The 15,836-nt window shown below is 39.3% G+C and overlaps 1 protein-coding gene across 1 annotated transcript in view; it reads left to right on the top strand.

Annotated features, from left to right (window-relative positions):
- Positions 1 to 15,836, top strand: part of MYOM1 (myomesin 1) — a 73,687-nt gene that overhangs the window by 51,475 nt on the left and 6,376 nt on the right. The window contains exons 25-37 of the mRNA XM_050321659.1: positions 1,319 to 1,455; positions 2,301 to 2,445; positions 3,070 to 3,129; positions 3,384 to 3,451; positions 3,717 to 3,830; positions 4,415 to 4,502; positions 5,222 to 5,260; positions 5,354 to 5,459; positions 7,185 to 7,348; positions 8,765 to 8,801; positions 9,118 to 9,140; positions 10,757 to 10,812; positions 15,308 to 15,523. Coding sequence (XP_050177616.1) covers positions 1,319 to 1,455; positions 2,301 to 2,445; positions 3,070 to 3,129; positions 3,384 to 3,451; positions 3,717 to 3,830; positions 4,415 to 4,502; positions 5,222 to 5,260; positions 5,354 to 5,459; positions 7,185 to 7,348; positions 8,765 to 8,801; positions 9,118 to 9,140; positions 10,757 to 10,812; positions 15,308 to 15,523 — 1,253 coding nt within the window. The remainder of the gene's footprint in view (positions 1 to 1,318; positions 1,456 to 2,300; positions 2,446 to 3,069; positions 3,130 to 3,383; positions 3,452 to 3,716; positions 3,831 to 4,414; positions 4,503 to 5,221; positions 5,261 to 5,353; positions 5,460 to 7,184; positions 7,349 to 8,764; positions 8,802 to 9,117; positions 9,141 to 10,756; positions 10,813 to 15,307; positions 15,524 to 15,836) is intronic.

The raw sequence follows: 15,836 nt of genomic DNA, 5'->3' as shown, positions 1-15,836 counted from the left end.
CACTTAGGCACCGAAAGCATACATGCAGGAGTGGGAAGGAGAAGCGATGAGCATGGGAAAGAAGCAGGTGAGGGGTCCTCACCCCCTAAGTTTGTTCGGCACTGGGGTTGGGTGGCAGCTGTGCTCCAGAAGGCACTCCAGTCATGTAGGACAGTGCAAATATAAAGATGGGAGAAGTGAGACACTACTTCAGTCCCAGTCCTCTCCTGCTGTAACCGAGTCTTTGCATGCAGGGTGCTAAAGAAGCCACCCTGCCCCGGGGTTCCTCTGGGAGGAATTGTGTCATTACACTATCACCAAACTATATCATCACATGTTTAGCAACGTGCTTGTACACTGTACTCAGCTGTTCCCTGCTGCACCCTGGCACTGCAGACTTTACACTGCTGAGGAAGCAGAGACTGGGGGAAGAGTTCACATACGGCATACGTAATCCCAACAGTATGACTTGTCTTGAGAATCTGAGCATCCACTAAGACAGATAAAATGACGGAAGTCAATAAAATGAGCAATATGCCCCCATATCAGAGTCTAAATGCTCATGCTTAATGTTGCTGACTATGGTATCTTAAAGAAAAGTTAAAGTGAGAGCAAGCTGAGGACTGTGACTAACAAGAACAAGGAAATATATATATATAAAAAAATGAGACTAATATTACCTATGGCATAGTACATGATTTTTACGGGGTTTTTTCCTGTTAACACAAGGAATTGGTTTATATGTAGGGGATTTTCATTATTCATAGGAAAACAAAATGTACTGGGAAGACCAAGGGTGTACTGTGATACTTGGTGAATCCTGGAGACAGAGGTTCCACTCAGCAAAGAGTCAGAGTGCTTGCAGAAATCTCCCAACTTGCAGCTCAGCTGACTTTCTGATCTGGCTTTGTGCTTTGAGGTTTTTTTGTGTTGTTTTCTTTTTCCTCTGAGTCACTGCACTGTCTTACACTAATATTGTTAGGCAACTCATTAAACATGGGTCTGCACCATACAGAACTCACATTAGGCTGCACAGACACTTGTTGTTTAACTTTGAAATAGCCTTGTATTAGAACGGAGCATAACTCAAATCCTGAACACTTTTGGTTTGTACAGACCTTGTGATTGAGGCATCAAAAGATTAAATCTTATCTGTCATCCTATAACAGGTATATGTGGGTGGAGAGGCATTCTGTCTATATGAAAAGCTATCATAAGCTAGTTACCTTGCATACAGTATCTGAGTATGAAAGAATAAGTGGCTTTCTGATTGTAGAAGAAAATAGTTGTTGGGGCACAGTCAAAATATATGCCTCATTCTTTTCATTCTTCTTTGTAGCTGTCCCACTTACGTCCGAGTTGGCAGTGGAAATTTTGGAAAAAGGAGAAGTGAGATTCTGGTTGCAAGCTGAAAAACTGTCTGGCAATGCAAAGGCCAACTTTGTATTTAATGATAAGGAGATTTTCAATGGAGAGGTAAGCCTTTTCACTGCTTAGATATATTTGCATTTTTATGAGTATCAATGAGTATTAGTGTCTCTGACTCCAATAGACTTCCAACTACTGCTCCACACTAATGCATTTTCATGAGAAATAACACAAGTCATGGAAAACATAAATAGAAAGATTTTGTCCATATTTCTGAGCTCCAGATCAATTCTACTGGATGTAGTTTATACAGGGAAGTTAAATGCCTTCCTGCCACCTGAGTACCATCTGTTCTGTTAACTAGGGGGGACCACAGCTGCTCCTGCAATAAGGTAGCCCCAGGTAAGCAGCTGCTGTGGTTTCAAAGAATCACTGCAGTAACCCAGATCCATACTATCTCCTTCATCTATGGCTCTAGAATACCCTTGTGCTTGGTTCTCACCTCCTTTTGTTGTTTGGAGGAATTTATTACACCACAGAAAAATTCCCAAGCAGTTGTTTCCAGCAGCAGAAACTGTTACTCCCAAGGACAGGACATGGCATGTTTTTGTTGTAACGCTGATGTCAGACAGAAGGCAGAGATGGAGCATTTTAAATAAAACCTTATAAAATATAATCATGCTCAAAGAAAGAGTTATTCTGAGGACATGCAAATCTAAACCTTTCTAGTGAAAAAGGAAACAGTACTCACCATACAACATGGATGTCACATGCTTGTACAGCATCAGTAAATAGGCTTCACTTTGAATAGATTTATTTAGCTGGAGCTAGAGACAGTGGGAGTCTGAACAATGAGTATCTGGATAAAGAAAACTGAATTTCATCTATAGATACACAAATATTTTCTGTCTCTAAATATGCATTAATTGTTGTTTTACTTTGCACTCCTGAAGAAATATAAAATGAAGGTGGACCAGAAGACTGGCCTTATTGAAATGATTATGGATAAACTTGAGGACAAGGATGAAGGCACTTACACTTTCCAACTGCAGGATGGAAAAGCAACCAACCAATCGAGCCTTGTCCTCATTGGTGATGGTAGGATAATCTGTATTATGCAGTGGGTTGGAAAAATTATACTGAGGTTACCTCAGTTGTCATCTTCACTTTCCACTGTTTTCAATATCAGTAGAACTTCCAGGTCTTTTATGTCATGGTTTTATCTGCCTCACACAGGACAGGGCATGTGTGTGAACTGAAATTTTTAAAGTAATGGGAGAAAGGGGAATTGTTACAGAAATGCAAAACATTGCAGCATGTCGTGGTTAGCTTTTCTATGGGTGGAATCAAAACTTCCCATGCAAAAAGCCTATTCAGCCGCGAACAAGCAGCTGCACCTGTTACAGCTCAAGCTCTGTTAGAGCTGCTGACTCTGCTTGTTTGCCTTCCTACCAGGAACGGAAAGTAGCTGTATGATTGGGGATTGCACATCATCAGGCAGGACACATTAAACTCCTGATGACTGCAAGCAGCTGGGAAAGTTGAGTTAGCTGTAATCAGCTTCTGACACTCTGAATTTTCCTGTGAAAACCTGACCCCGTGGCTGGATGCTCACTGACATCCAAGGGACAGAGCTGCTCCCAACTGTTACAATGACATTCAGTGTCCTACAAATGGCCCGTGAAGTTTAACCTTGTATTTCTTACTGGTTTTAATTCCTAGTATTCAAGAAGCTACGGGATGAAGCAGATTTCCAGAGAAAAGATTGGCAGAGGAAACAAGGTGATAATATGATTATTTATAAGAATCACATATGTGTTAGCCTGCTAAGAGTTTGATTATATTTTTATATCTTAATTTGAAATAGATGAGTTTTATTCTGTTACATGGTTACTTACCTTCTGAAGGAGAAATAAGAAAAACAAAATTATATTAAAATATAACTATTCCTGTCAAGTAAAACACATCTGTCTTTGGTTTTATATCATGAATACCATTGATGTGACCTTTAAAAACATATGTGTAACTTTAAACAGGTCCTCATTTCGTGGATAAGCTGGGATGGGAAGTTACTGATGAGTGTAACGTGATGCTGAAATGTAAGGTAAGGGACAAAGAAAACACTGAGTACAATGTTCCAAGCAATTTGACCTACCACTACTTAGCTCCTTTTGTCTCTCTTTTCATCCCTGCTGTCTTCCCTCTCGCCCCCCCTTATTTTAAAATGGAGGCTTGCAATAATTCACTGCAACCAAGTTGTAAAGCTTGCTGTTCTTTTATGAGAGACCTGAACAGGTTAACCCATGTGACACTGAGTTCCCCTGCTCAAATGAAGAGAATAATTGTGATGTGGTTTTCATCCATCTTAGGTGGCTAATATTAAGAAGGAAACGCACATTGTATGGTACAAAGATGACAGGGAGATAATGGTAGATGAAGAACATGACTTTAAGGATGGAGTGTGTACTCTGCTGATATCAGAGGTGAGTGACCGTCCTCATTAGCCCTCAGCTGAAGTTAGTGCTGTGAACTCAGATGAATGATATGATCTAATCTGATACTTCAGTAGAACAATTGAATTAGGAAGTGGGTTTTAAAAATGGAAAAACTCACAAGGCGTCTGTGTTTTAGCTGAAACAAATGTCTGTCTGTAACTGCTTGTTCGGGTTTTCAGGAAATGATGACTGAAGAGATAATAAGCTTGTCACTTCCTTTGCATGTCAGTTTAGAAACAGACTGAGACCACATTTCCATTTTGAATAGCATTTGGAAAGTGCTTGTCACTCAGACTTTCAGAGGACCACCCTCTCAGAATCACTACAGGGGTCTTAGCTTGCAGCAGATGTGGGGGGACACAAGGTCCTGCATACCATGACACACCTGCTAAAGCCCATGCCACCATCCCAGCTAGGAGCAAGGCAGTCTGGGGCACTGGGGCAGCTCCAGCCCCAGACATCAGGTACTTCCCCGGGGACAGGGACAGGATATCAGCTGGGTTCAGAAGTGAAATTGGGATTTTTCTACAGTACTTGTTCTGAAAACTGTTTTTACTGTTACAATATTGCAGTTTTCTAAGAAAGATGCCGGCACTTACGAAGTCATACTGAAGGATGACAGAGGAAAGGACTCCAGTGAGCTAAAGCTTAAGGACACAGGTCAGAGTCTCCATGCTCTCAGCCACACAAGCTGACAGCCTGACTGCAGTGGGTTTGGGGTAATACAGGCATCTGCACGTCACCTTCTTTGTGGCTTTGTCCCTCCTGTGTACAAGATCATCTGATTAAAAAAGCTGAGATTTTAAAGTCCAAATAACATTTGAATACAGCTTATTGCATCTGGGTTCTGTATAATTTTGGGAGCATATAATGACTAACACTAAGCAAAATGATAACAGGTTTCCTCAGGGAGCCATCTGTAAATCTACAAGTATAGAAAAAAAAATAACAGAAGCAGATAATTTTTAAAACTTTCACATTTTTATTATGTTTTGCCATTTATTTAGGGGCTTTCACATTTATTGCATTTGCTATATTTTTAACATTTCACTTGTTTCCAGACAAATGGAGAAAAATCCTATCCATTAGAATGTATATAGATGGGTTAGCATTCCAGCTGAATAGTATCATTAAAAAAAAAAAAGTTTTGTTCAGCTGCAGCAGTATTCTCCAAGGCTGTACTTAAATAAAGTCTGGAAACTCTGAAATAACAGGTTACATTTCTCCATTACTTAGATTTCTAATATGCTTTAAAAGGTAGGTCTGACTGCTCTTTCAAACCTACTGGGGAGAATATTTCAGAGCCAGTACTTGTCCTATCATGGACTGTGCTTGAAGTGCAGACACAGAGTCTTAGTCTCTGGATTTTATTTCCACAGCTTTTGCAGATCTGATGAATGAAGTATGCAGAAGGATTGGTAAGTACTTAATTCTCTTTTTGAATGAATGACTCATTGTGACACTCAATGAATGGCTGCATGGCTGCATAAACCTGTTTGCTCTTCTTTCAGCTTTATCTGCAACAGACCTGAAAATCCAGAGCACAGCTGAGGGTATCAGACTCTACTCCTATGTTACTTATTATGTGGAAGATTTGAGAGTAGGCTGGGTGCACAAGTAAGTAAACAAGATCTTGGCAAAACTCAGTGCAATGTTGCTTTTTCAGATTCAGGAAGAAAGTGGTTGTGTGAGAGAGGTGAGGCCCAGGTTAGTTCTCATCTCTCATGAGTCCTTATCTCATATAAGTTAGTTTCAGTCAATTACATTCACATGAAACCAATACGAGAGTTGGGTGTTGGTGGTGCCAGGCCCTCCTATTGTTTCTCTTATGGAACAGAGAGTTCCATGCCATGAGATGCTGTCAAGACCATGTTGCTTCAGAGCACTTCCCACCTCCCCAGTGGGAGCTACATCTTTCCCTGACTCAGTTTTAAGGAGTGATGCAAATATAATCTGAGAGACCATCCTGAGATACCTACCCTGGAGGTCTGCTTGTCTAGAAGACACAGTTCACTGGGAAAAGTGGGCACATCCTCTTAATGTGTGGCTTCATTTTTAGAAGGCAAAGCAAATTCCAGTGTGTGCCTGCGGCAGTAAAATCCACACAGCCCCTCCTGAGAGCACTACAAGTCTAACCAAGATAGACAGAAGAACTGAGATTTTTAAAAATAATTTCAATGTCCAGCTCCCCATAAAATTATTGGGAGTTACACATCCAAGTGATTTGATTTTCTTTGAGTTCTCAGCCAGTACATACTGTGTGCACTAGAAAACCCTGAGAAATAATCAATTTTGATCAGTTAAATCTATAATTACTGTTCTTGTCATGTCTGTGGACACGGTAGTAGTTAGTCTTTTAAGATGGAATCTGAATTACTCATCTCTGAATAAAACTCATATAAATGAGGCACAGAATATCCAGAATGTGCTGTAGCAGGCTGGCTGTAATTATTGACACTGATGCCAAACAGTACCCTGTCAGAGGAGTAAAGCAGTTTGAGGCCTTACTGTTTCTTGTCATCCATTTTTGACCTGGTATCACCAAATGTCCTAAGTATTTCAAATAAGTGTAAGTGAATATGAGGTATTCTGGGAGTTTTTTCCCTCTCTCTTTCTGTCTCTCTTTTCTCTATTTAATTTTTAGAAACTTGTTTCATCTTGAAGCATGTCAAATTAATCTAGAAAAAATTATTTTTGCCTCCAGTACATTCAAAGTTATCAATTTAAAGATAACAACAAAATGAGTAGCTTATTTGACAAATGTCTTTTGACTCATCCAGGGCAATTAACTGCTTAGCTAGGAAGCTGAGAAATTGTTGTGTTTTGGTTTTTTTTTTTGAGAAGATATGTCAAAGTGTGTTTAACTGTAAGTGCCAAACATAGCAGAGCATCAGAAAAGATTCTAACATTGGGTAAACACTGTTTATGACAAAAGTGGGGGTTTTGTGGATACAGCCCTCTACACTATTGTTTTGCCCAAGCAGAAATAAACATCTGCTAAAAAGAAAAGAGGAACATTTCAGGATTCATGGATTACCCTTCAGAGACGTGACTTTTAAATATGAATTGTTCTTCTATGGCTCAGGTCATGGACTGGGATGCATAACCTTTCTGCAAGCTTTGAGGAGAGCTGGACCTTGAACAGGGAAAGATTGTTACACCAACTTTGCCCAGTTTGTTCACAGCTTTGGGAAGGATTTGACTTCTGAAGTTTCAAATGTGGTGGCATACCATAGCATCTTGGAAATTATTTAGTAGCTACAGATGTACTCAATAGCTCAACATGAGCAAATCCCATTTATGCTCCAGTAAAATGAAAAGGTAATGTTTTGTATTTTTCAGTGATACCCAGATTAAGTTCACAGACCGAGTGAAGACTGGTGTTACTGGGGAGCAGATCTGGTTGCAGATCAATGAGCCAACTCCACAGGACAAAGGCAAATACATAATGGAACTCTTTGATGGCAACACAGCACACAAGAAGACAATAGATCTTTCTGGACAAGGTAGGCCATTCCCTCTGCTAACATCACACCTGTGTGTGGGCACTGTGCTGTGCTAGGGTAGGAGCATCTACAGCAGGATGTTGCTACAGACCTGTTACCCTCTGGGGTCTGTGTGTGCACCCACCAATCTGCCAGTGTTTGCAGAAGCAGTGCCATTTGTTGTGCCCAACCTGTGCTCTCAGGTCATAAATTACAAATGGCTTCTTCCTATTCCAAATACCCACTTATTGTTTGCCTACTGAAACATCAGTCCAGTGTCAGAGCTGCCTTACAAAACCCATTGTGTTGCTGGCATTGCTTGGCAGCTTTATAATGAGTTGTAGCACTGAGTGCCTTCTGTACCTCTCCCTTCCAAGTAATATTTTGAGGAGAAAGTGAGGGACAATTTTGTTCTGTTACTTTTCTACTGTATTTCTTTGATGGATATAATAGAGCTACTTATTCTTCAGAGATGCCAAGACCTTTCATCAGCGTGATGAAGGATTGTTAAGGGAACAGCTAAAATTATTTGAATTGACTGTTGGAAGATTTTACTCTGAGAGACCTCTGAGATTTTAGGGAAAAGATTAACTCCTGCCAAACTTCTGAGTTGACATTTTCAGCTGTTCCCATCCCTAAAGCTTCACTTTTGGTCTGCAAGCTTTGTGTGAGGGCAGTAACCTTATAAACATCTCCATTCTGCTCTTTCTGTACTCTATCTCCACTTTCTGAGGAAAGACACTTCTTCCCTTTCAAAGCAGGAGAGGTTGGCCTCCTACATGATGGCACTTCACCCTGAATTTACAAAGGGGGTAACAGTGTGCTGTTTAGTTTGCTCATAGCCATCAGTGTAGTGCTTCAAAGGAGATGTGAAAAGCACTTCAAAAAACCATCTCTCTTGTATTCCTTAAACCAGTGGTCTCTGAAGTGGGGTATGTGCAAGATAACCCAGTGCACACCACTGAGGTGTGGAAAGAAAACACAAGAACTTCACTACATAATCTATAAAGCTCTACATAATCTATAAATGAATATACATATATTTGGAGTGCATGCTCAAAAAATTATAGATAGGAGTGTATAATTTAAACATTTGGGAGGTCACTGCCATAATCTATCATTTAGCATTGTGCATTTCTTCCTCTATTTTGTGAAATTCCTTTAGCCTACTATTTTCCTGCTGTTTCTGTGTCTTAAGGCTTTTCTTCTAGAAGAAAAAAAGTATGTTTATGCATTCATATGTATATATGATATCTGCCATGCACCAGATAGCCTTTATTAGTTGAACCATTCAGCATTTTAGGATTTGTACAATATACATGCATGCATCCGTTAATATTTCTTTATTGATGTCTACATTTTAAATTTATTCCTACATTTTTAAATTACAACCTGTGACAGTGTATCTCTAAACCTAGTTTTTTTCTCTTTGCAAAGCATTTGATGAAGCCTTTGCTGAGTTCCAGAGATTAAAGTGAGTATTATGCCCTCTAAATACAGTAATGGCAGCCATAGAATAATAGCAGTATTTGTTTGTTTTGTGTTAAAATCTAACTGTGTCTTATGAAACAAATCCTAGTCCTACAGAAGCCCGTAGGAGGTTTGCATGTGACTTCTTTGGTGCAACTCTTATGTAACAGTTAGGTAACAAAGAAAAAGCAGTATTGCCAAATGATGAGAGAGATTTTCCTCAATGGATTAAAGGCAGTTAAAAAGATAATCTACTTTTCAATCACTCTGAGTAAACCTTAACTGAAATTGGACTTTCTCTTTGTTTCTTTCAACTCCAGGCAAGCTGCGATTGCAGAGAAAAGTAAGTTGGCCTTCTTTGACAATGGTTATAATAAACTGTCAAGGTTTTCTCCCTTTCCAGGAAGGTTTTGTGTTGGGAAAGAGAGGGCATGTATACATGCGTATGTGTGTTTGCTTATCCTAAAAGGAGTTTGTCCTTAAAACAAGGAGAAGTAAGTGACCTTTTAGTGATTTACCATTGGTGCACATTGCAGCGAATCACAATATAGTTATGGGTTATGTTTAGTTTTCCCATCTAGGCTCCTGTTCTCCTTACCAGTTAGCCTTTAAAAATTATCTTTATTGCTGAGATCTCTCATGCACGTTCCCTGCACAAAAGTCACTTTGTTTTCAAAGATGGAGGAAACAATTTGGCCAGTTTTGAATGCTCTAAAATGTCAAAGGATCTGCACTACATACAGAAATGGATAAGAAAGCAACAGTAGCTTTTGTGTTGCTTAGAATCTCCTCATACTTTTGCCTCTGTGTCAATTCCAACATAGCAACTAAAACAAAAGTATGTATTAACTACTTAAGGAGTAAGTCATTAGACTTCAACTTGAATTATTAAACTCATTCTTCCTATTTAGAGAAAAATGCAAGGAAAAAGAAATTGTCCCACTGCAGATGACTTGCAGACCTGTATAAAAATGAGGGCAGAATTGGCATTCAAAAAGTAAGAAGGAGAAAAATGTGTAGAGAGATCTGAGCTAACTCCTCCTGGACATACACTGCAAATAGAGCAGGGCTTGATTATGTGATCCCTACACGTTCCAGCTGAGACAGCACAAAGGGATCAGTAATAGACCTGACCTGGGCATTTTATTTCTAACCCTGGAACATCCATAAGGGGTTGGCATGTTAATTGACATAACACAGTTCCTTTCCTGGTCTCATAAGGTCGTTATCTCTGTGCTCCAGAGCACATCTTTGACAGAACACATTAGAGAGGAACATTCTGTACAGTCATTTCCTTCCTCTGCCAGGCTCCGCCCAGATATGTAATGAACAAAATCCATTTTCCAGGATAAGTGCACTCACTATACCCTGCATGTGATTGGCTTATTCATATTTGTGCAAGATTTCTACAGGACTCTGAGCTTAAAACTAGATCAATCAGGTATCGATCTCATTCACATATAGGTACATACAGAGTGGAGGAAACATCACTGTTGACACTGAGACTTCAGTCTGTCTTTGTATTTAGATTACAACTTGATCTCCAGCACTTCATTAGGTGTCCTTCATTTCCCTTTGGAAACCCAGTGTCTGTAGTGTACTACACTAAAAATTTAGAGCACCAGATCTCAAAAATTTTAAATGTTTTTTTGTGCACTCAGAAGTAACAGTGAATTGATGTTAAATTCTGCAGGACACAGCATATGTACTTTAATCCTCCTCTGCAAGTGATTGACACCAGCTATTAACACATCTTTTGCTGTGAATTCAACATTTTTTAAAGTCCAAATGGTGTGCTAAAAATGCTGAATAGTTCTCTGATAGAGCAGATATCAGAGACAAGTTGTACATAAATAAGACAAAAGGAAAGAACTAGAAGAGAAATTGAATCAGGCACACAGAATCTGGCACACAGTTGATTTTGGGACACTAAAGAAAATTATGCTTCTTTATTTTCAGATCGTGCCCGGGTACTTGGAGGTTTGCCAGATGTTGTCACCATCCAGGAGGGCAAGGTACAGTAAATTAACTGAAGCTCTACACAACATTCCAACAGCTTGAATGCCTTTCAATGATGGGAAAACATTCAACTTTTTTTTTTCTTAAAGATGCCATCTTTAAAATCTGCTACATTATTTATTTGTCCCCTGCCTTCTGTACGTAATTCAACGGTCTATCACAGATGGTTTTGTGTATTCAGGGCAGTGTCTTTTCTTAAGAATTAGATAAAAGTGAGATGACAATGTGAGTTGGGACTAAAACTCCTTTTATAACCAGCTCTTTAAAAATTCATGCACAGTGTCGAAGCTGGCTTTTAAATGGTGTAAAAGTAATAAACCACAATACCTCTATTCTCATACAGACAAAGGGAGAAAATTTTTTCTATGCCACCAGGGTAAAGGAGAGAGAAGTCACCATAAATCACTGGTGTTACACTAGATTATATTAGGTGGGTTTAGCTGAAAGATTATTGTAAGGCACTCCCAGAGGAACATCAGTGCTTGAGCATAGAACAGGTGACCCAGAAAGTCAGTTCTCAATCTCACAACCTTTTCCCAGCACACTGCTTCTACAAGTTCCTGCTTAATATTACTGAGACCAAGAATTGTCTGCTCTGCCATGAGCCAGTTTCTCTTCACAGTGTGTGCTAACATGGAAATAGGGCATGTGAATGTCAGTAAAAACCTGTAATGTGACAGCTACAGTAAGGTAGATTTCTGATATTTCTGGCTTTATCTGGCAGTAGGTCAGCTGGGTTAAACGTATTTGATTAGAGGTTCAGCAGAAGTGTTAAGAATCTAAAATCTTGTTCTAAATCACTTTGCAATGTGAGATACAGCATAGCCAACAGACAATAGACTGCAGCAGTTCGGGGTAAATTAAGTGTGTTGGCATTACAAAATAAAATTATGTTTGATTAAACCTTTCTTTAAAGGATTGAGCAGTTTAGGAAATGCTACAGAATTAAGAAGCACTCGTATGAGCATTGTAACTGTAGGTAGAAGACACAAAGGAACAGAACAAATTAGCAGATTCTCAGCTCATCGGTGCTTGTGCTTGGAGATGTGATTCCCATAATGCTTTGGTAGGGGGTAAATTTGGGTGGCTATTACCAGTTTTAAGCATTCACCTAAAAGAGAGTTGATATGAACTTGCGTAAGGGTTCGCTGAAGCAAAATATGTAGTTTTAAAAGGAGTTTGTAGAGAATAAGTTGCAAAATCTTACCCAGACACATATTGTCCTTGAGAGCAAGGACATTTGTAATGTTTGAATAAATGACTGAATACTCCCAGAACTCCAGACAAATATCCTTGACCTTATGTTTCTTGATTCAGTAGATGATCATTTTGAGTAGAACAGAGAGTGATCAGGGAAAACAGAGCTTGTTTGGGTGGTATTGGCTCATCTGTATACTGTTTGCATATATGCTGGAGAGAGGGGAATGAAGTTCTCCATTGTGTAATTCATGCAAATTGCACAATCATCAAGGATTTTGTAAAACAGCAAATGAGGTAGCAATTGAGGTCTGGCAATTGCAAGCTCTGATTGTGTATACTTGTGCAGCCATAACCCCAGGGCTGTATGAACAGATTGGTATCCCTAGACTAAACTTCCAAGCATATGTATATCTCAAATTCAAACTTAACATTGTGACTGTGATGCTATTTATTAGCTTTTTACATGTGAACTGAAGGATATGCATGAGAACGAATGAAGCAGTGTTTACCCAGTGTTAATCAAATAGCATTCCAGATGGCCTAAGAGGCTTCCACTGATAGACATAAATGCTCTTCACCAGTGTGGTATAATTGGAAAAGGCTAAGTGTCAGTTCACATTAGGGAGGAATATGAGCTGACAGAGAATACTAGCATAAGTTTTGTGTCCAGCCGGCCAAATTAACCTAAGTTGCTGTCCTAATGAAGGTCTGTGAGTAAATTGGCTTTATTTTTAAAAGGAGAGGCTTAGGATTTTGACAGGCACTTTCAGACAAAGAAGCAACATGTAACATCTTTCTGCCAGAGGTAGGTGTCCTCATAGCTAGGCTGGAAGAAAGGAACAGGTTCCCCTGGCTGAGCTGCTTCAATTCTCTCACTGAACCGTCCATGAATGTGTGTGCTACTATGCAAGAGTAATGGCAATACTTAAAGTACAGTGACATATTTCCCTCTTCCACTTGTATTCCATTCAATACAATCTGCAGTCAAAGGCAGAAAAGATAGTGAGGGGCACAAAGGGACTTGCAGCTGCTGGTTGCTCCAAGGGCATGTCTCAATGCCCCAGATCCAGGAGTACAGGACACACTTTTTGTACCATGATAAGGATTTTACATTGAACACAGCATTATAATCAGGGGGTTCAGTGACTAATAAAGATATACATGTGCAAAGACAATTTTTTGCCCAAAGACTAGAAAATCTGGAACAGACAGATGGAGTCACAGTGAACAATGACTTCTCCTTGGCTAAGGAATTACCTTCCAGAAAATCAAAGATCTCACCATCTACATAGTGAATTATAAGATACATCTCTGCACATTAGTAACTGGAAAATAAATAGAGTTGGGAACATCAAGAGGAGCACCGATGTCAAACATGAGCTAGTGAAGCAAGGTTAAGGAAAATGTAGCTATTTTAAGGAATGATTTAGAAGAAGTAAAGAGTCATCACTGCTGCTTGAATCTCTTTGAATTAAGCAGTACTGACAGAACTTCAAATACCTCAAGTTTGAATGATGCCACTAATAGAGTTTTCTGGATTTGGACATCAGCTCATTAACATTGTCGTGGAGTGGCAGCTGGGGCCACTCAGTGCTGATCCCTTGCTTGCTAGAGAATCAGAACACAACAAAGGAATACTAAGCACCTAAAGGTGCCCACATGCAATGCCTGGCTAAGGCTAAGGACATGTCTGCATCAAGAGTGATAAGGAAGATGGAAAAACATAAAACCTCTTATTTTCCCCTTGTTTTTCAAAAGATGGTCCGATACAGCAATCAAAACCACATTCACACCAGTGGGCTACGAGAGAAGGTAGTCAACAGCCCCATGTGGTCACCAGCTGTAGGTGTTGCAGGAAATCAGATAGAGGCCGCTTCCACCATGTTGTAACCACCTCTCACTTGGAAGCTGTCCTTCCCTGAATTATGTGTTCCTGATGGAGGGAAGACTACCCCTTCCCTTTTGTTGTCGTTTTAGTCCTTAGAGCAGACATGTGAGATTTATTTGATTTTTATTTTGTTCTCAGAGATATCAAAACCTTTTTTTTTTATAAAGCTATCAGTTTTTCTGTCTGCTCATTTCAATAGCCTTCTGGGCATCCCTCTTCTGTCCCATCTTCCACCATCACACTATCAGATAATAAGCAGAGAGTTAAAGGGAAAGTAGCCAGTGGACTTTCATCTTTACAGCCTATAGGGACAACAATGGGAGTGCTCTTCAGTTGTCTCTATTTTTGACACATTTTTATAAAAATCCTTTAAATAAAATGGAAGAAAAACTTGATTCCAGTCAAGTGGAAGCTTGTCTATTCCTTTTGTATCACTTAGTACATTCTTAATGAGCCACTAAAGACCATTCTCTCTGCAGTAGAAGTTCTTCAACTTGAGAAAAAGTGAGATTTTGAATAGCATTTTAAATCTTTTTAAAAGACCAATGTACTATTCAATACTTACATATAAATAAATTCCTTCCTGCATAAAGCTCCAGAGAAAGGCCTATGTACCACTGCAGTGTCATGTGAACTTCTTTCACATTTGACTCTCTACGTGATATTCACTTTTGCGAACTTTCAAAAGTATTCCCATGGTGCTGTGGCCAGAGGCTGGGATCATTTATATGTATCAATATCTCCCAAACATCTCCTTCAGTTTGATAGCACTGAATTCAGCCCTTAGGAACATTACTAACATCAAAGGGAAATACCAAAGAATGAGTAAAGCCTGTATTGATTTCAGTTAAAAATAGTTTTACAGGAGTGCATAAAACAATTCAAGTTTGTTAGAAGAGCTGTCAGGGCATAGTTTAAAAGGATCTCAAGTTAAATAAAATATTCCAGGGACACTTTGCCCTTAGTTATTAAAAAAAGCAGGCACGCTTTCTTTGCTTATGGAATAAAGATACAGTGAGCTTAATGGGAATAAAATCTGAACAAAATCTGAACAAAACCATCTGACAGTTCATCAAAATTTCATTTCAGATCTAACACACAAATGCAGATAATATCTAATTTTATATTAAACAATGTGCATAGAGAAAGCTCTGCTAATGATTACGAGAGAAGAAGGTCCATAAAATATTGAAAACTTTTAATGGCATTTTTGAATTAACTGAGTTCCTTTTTTTCCTTTATGATACAGAAGACTGACATAAATTATTGATTACTGATGATGGTATGCATCCATTTACTAAAAGCAGGAAGCTAAATGGGGACTTGGAATATTCAGAGAGTGAGGCATTAAAAAACATTGCAAATATTCACTGACTCGTAATTCCTTTGTACTTTCTCTACAGGCACTTAATCTCTCTTGCACTGTCTGGGGAGACCCCACCCCAGAGGTCTCATGGCTGAAGAACGAAAAATCATTTGTATCAGATGCTAATTGCATCCTGAGGTTTGAATCTGGAAAAAATGTCAGCTTTTCCATTTCTACTGTGTCCACACACGACTCCGGGAAATACAGCATTGTGGTGAAGAACAAGTACGGTACAGAGACCAGCGATGTCACCGTAAGTGTGTACATCCCTGAGGAAGAGAGAGAGTCTGAGCAAGAAAAACAGAAATGAAAGCATGAATTTAAGACTAAAAGACAGAAGTATGGGGGAGATTTTGGATAACAGGCTGACATAATCAGTGTGTGTAAATGGCTTTCTGCTTTAGCAGGCAGCCTTGGATTTTTCCATTCACTTCACTTTTGCTTCTAGTATGCTTATTTGTGCCAGGGAAAACAGGGCCAGTTGTGTTCTAACACAGGTCCAGCATTTGACCCTCTCCCTGGAGCAACTGGAAGAAAAGGGTCAAGAATTGTTTCGGTGGAAGCAA

This window comes from Myiozetetes cayanensis, unplaced genomic scaffold (assembly GCF_022539395.1).
Source record: "Myiozetetes cayanensis isolate MyiCay16 unplaced genomic scaffold, myiCay2020 scf1, whole genome shotgun sequence".
Classification (NCBI taxonomy): domain Eukaryota; kingdom Metazoa; phylum Chordata; class Aves; order Passeriformes; family Tyrannidae; genus Myiozetetes; species Myiozetetes cayanensis.
This window is presented reverse-complemented; position numbering and strand designations above follow the sequence as displayed.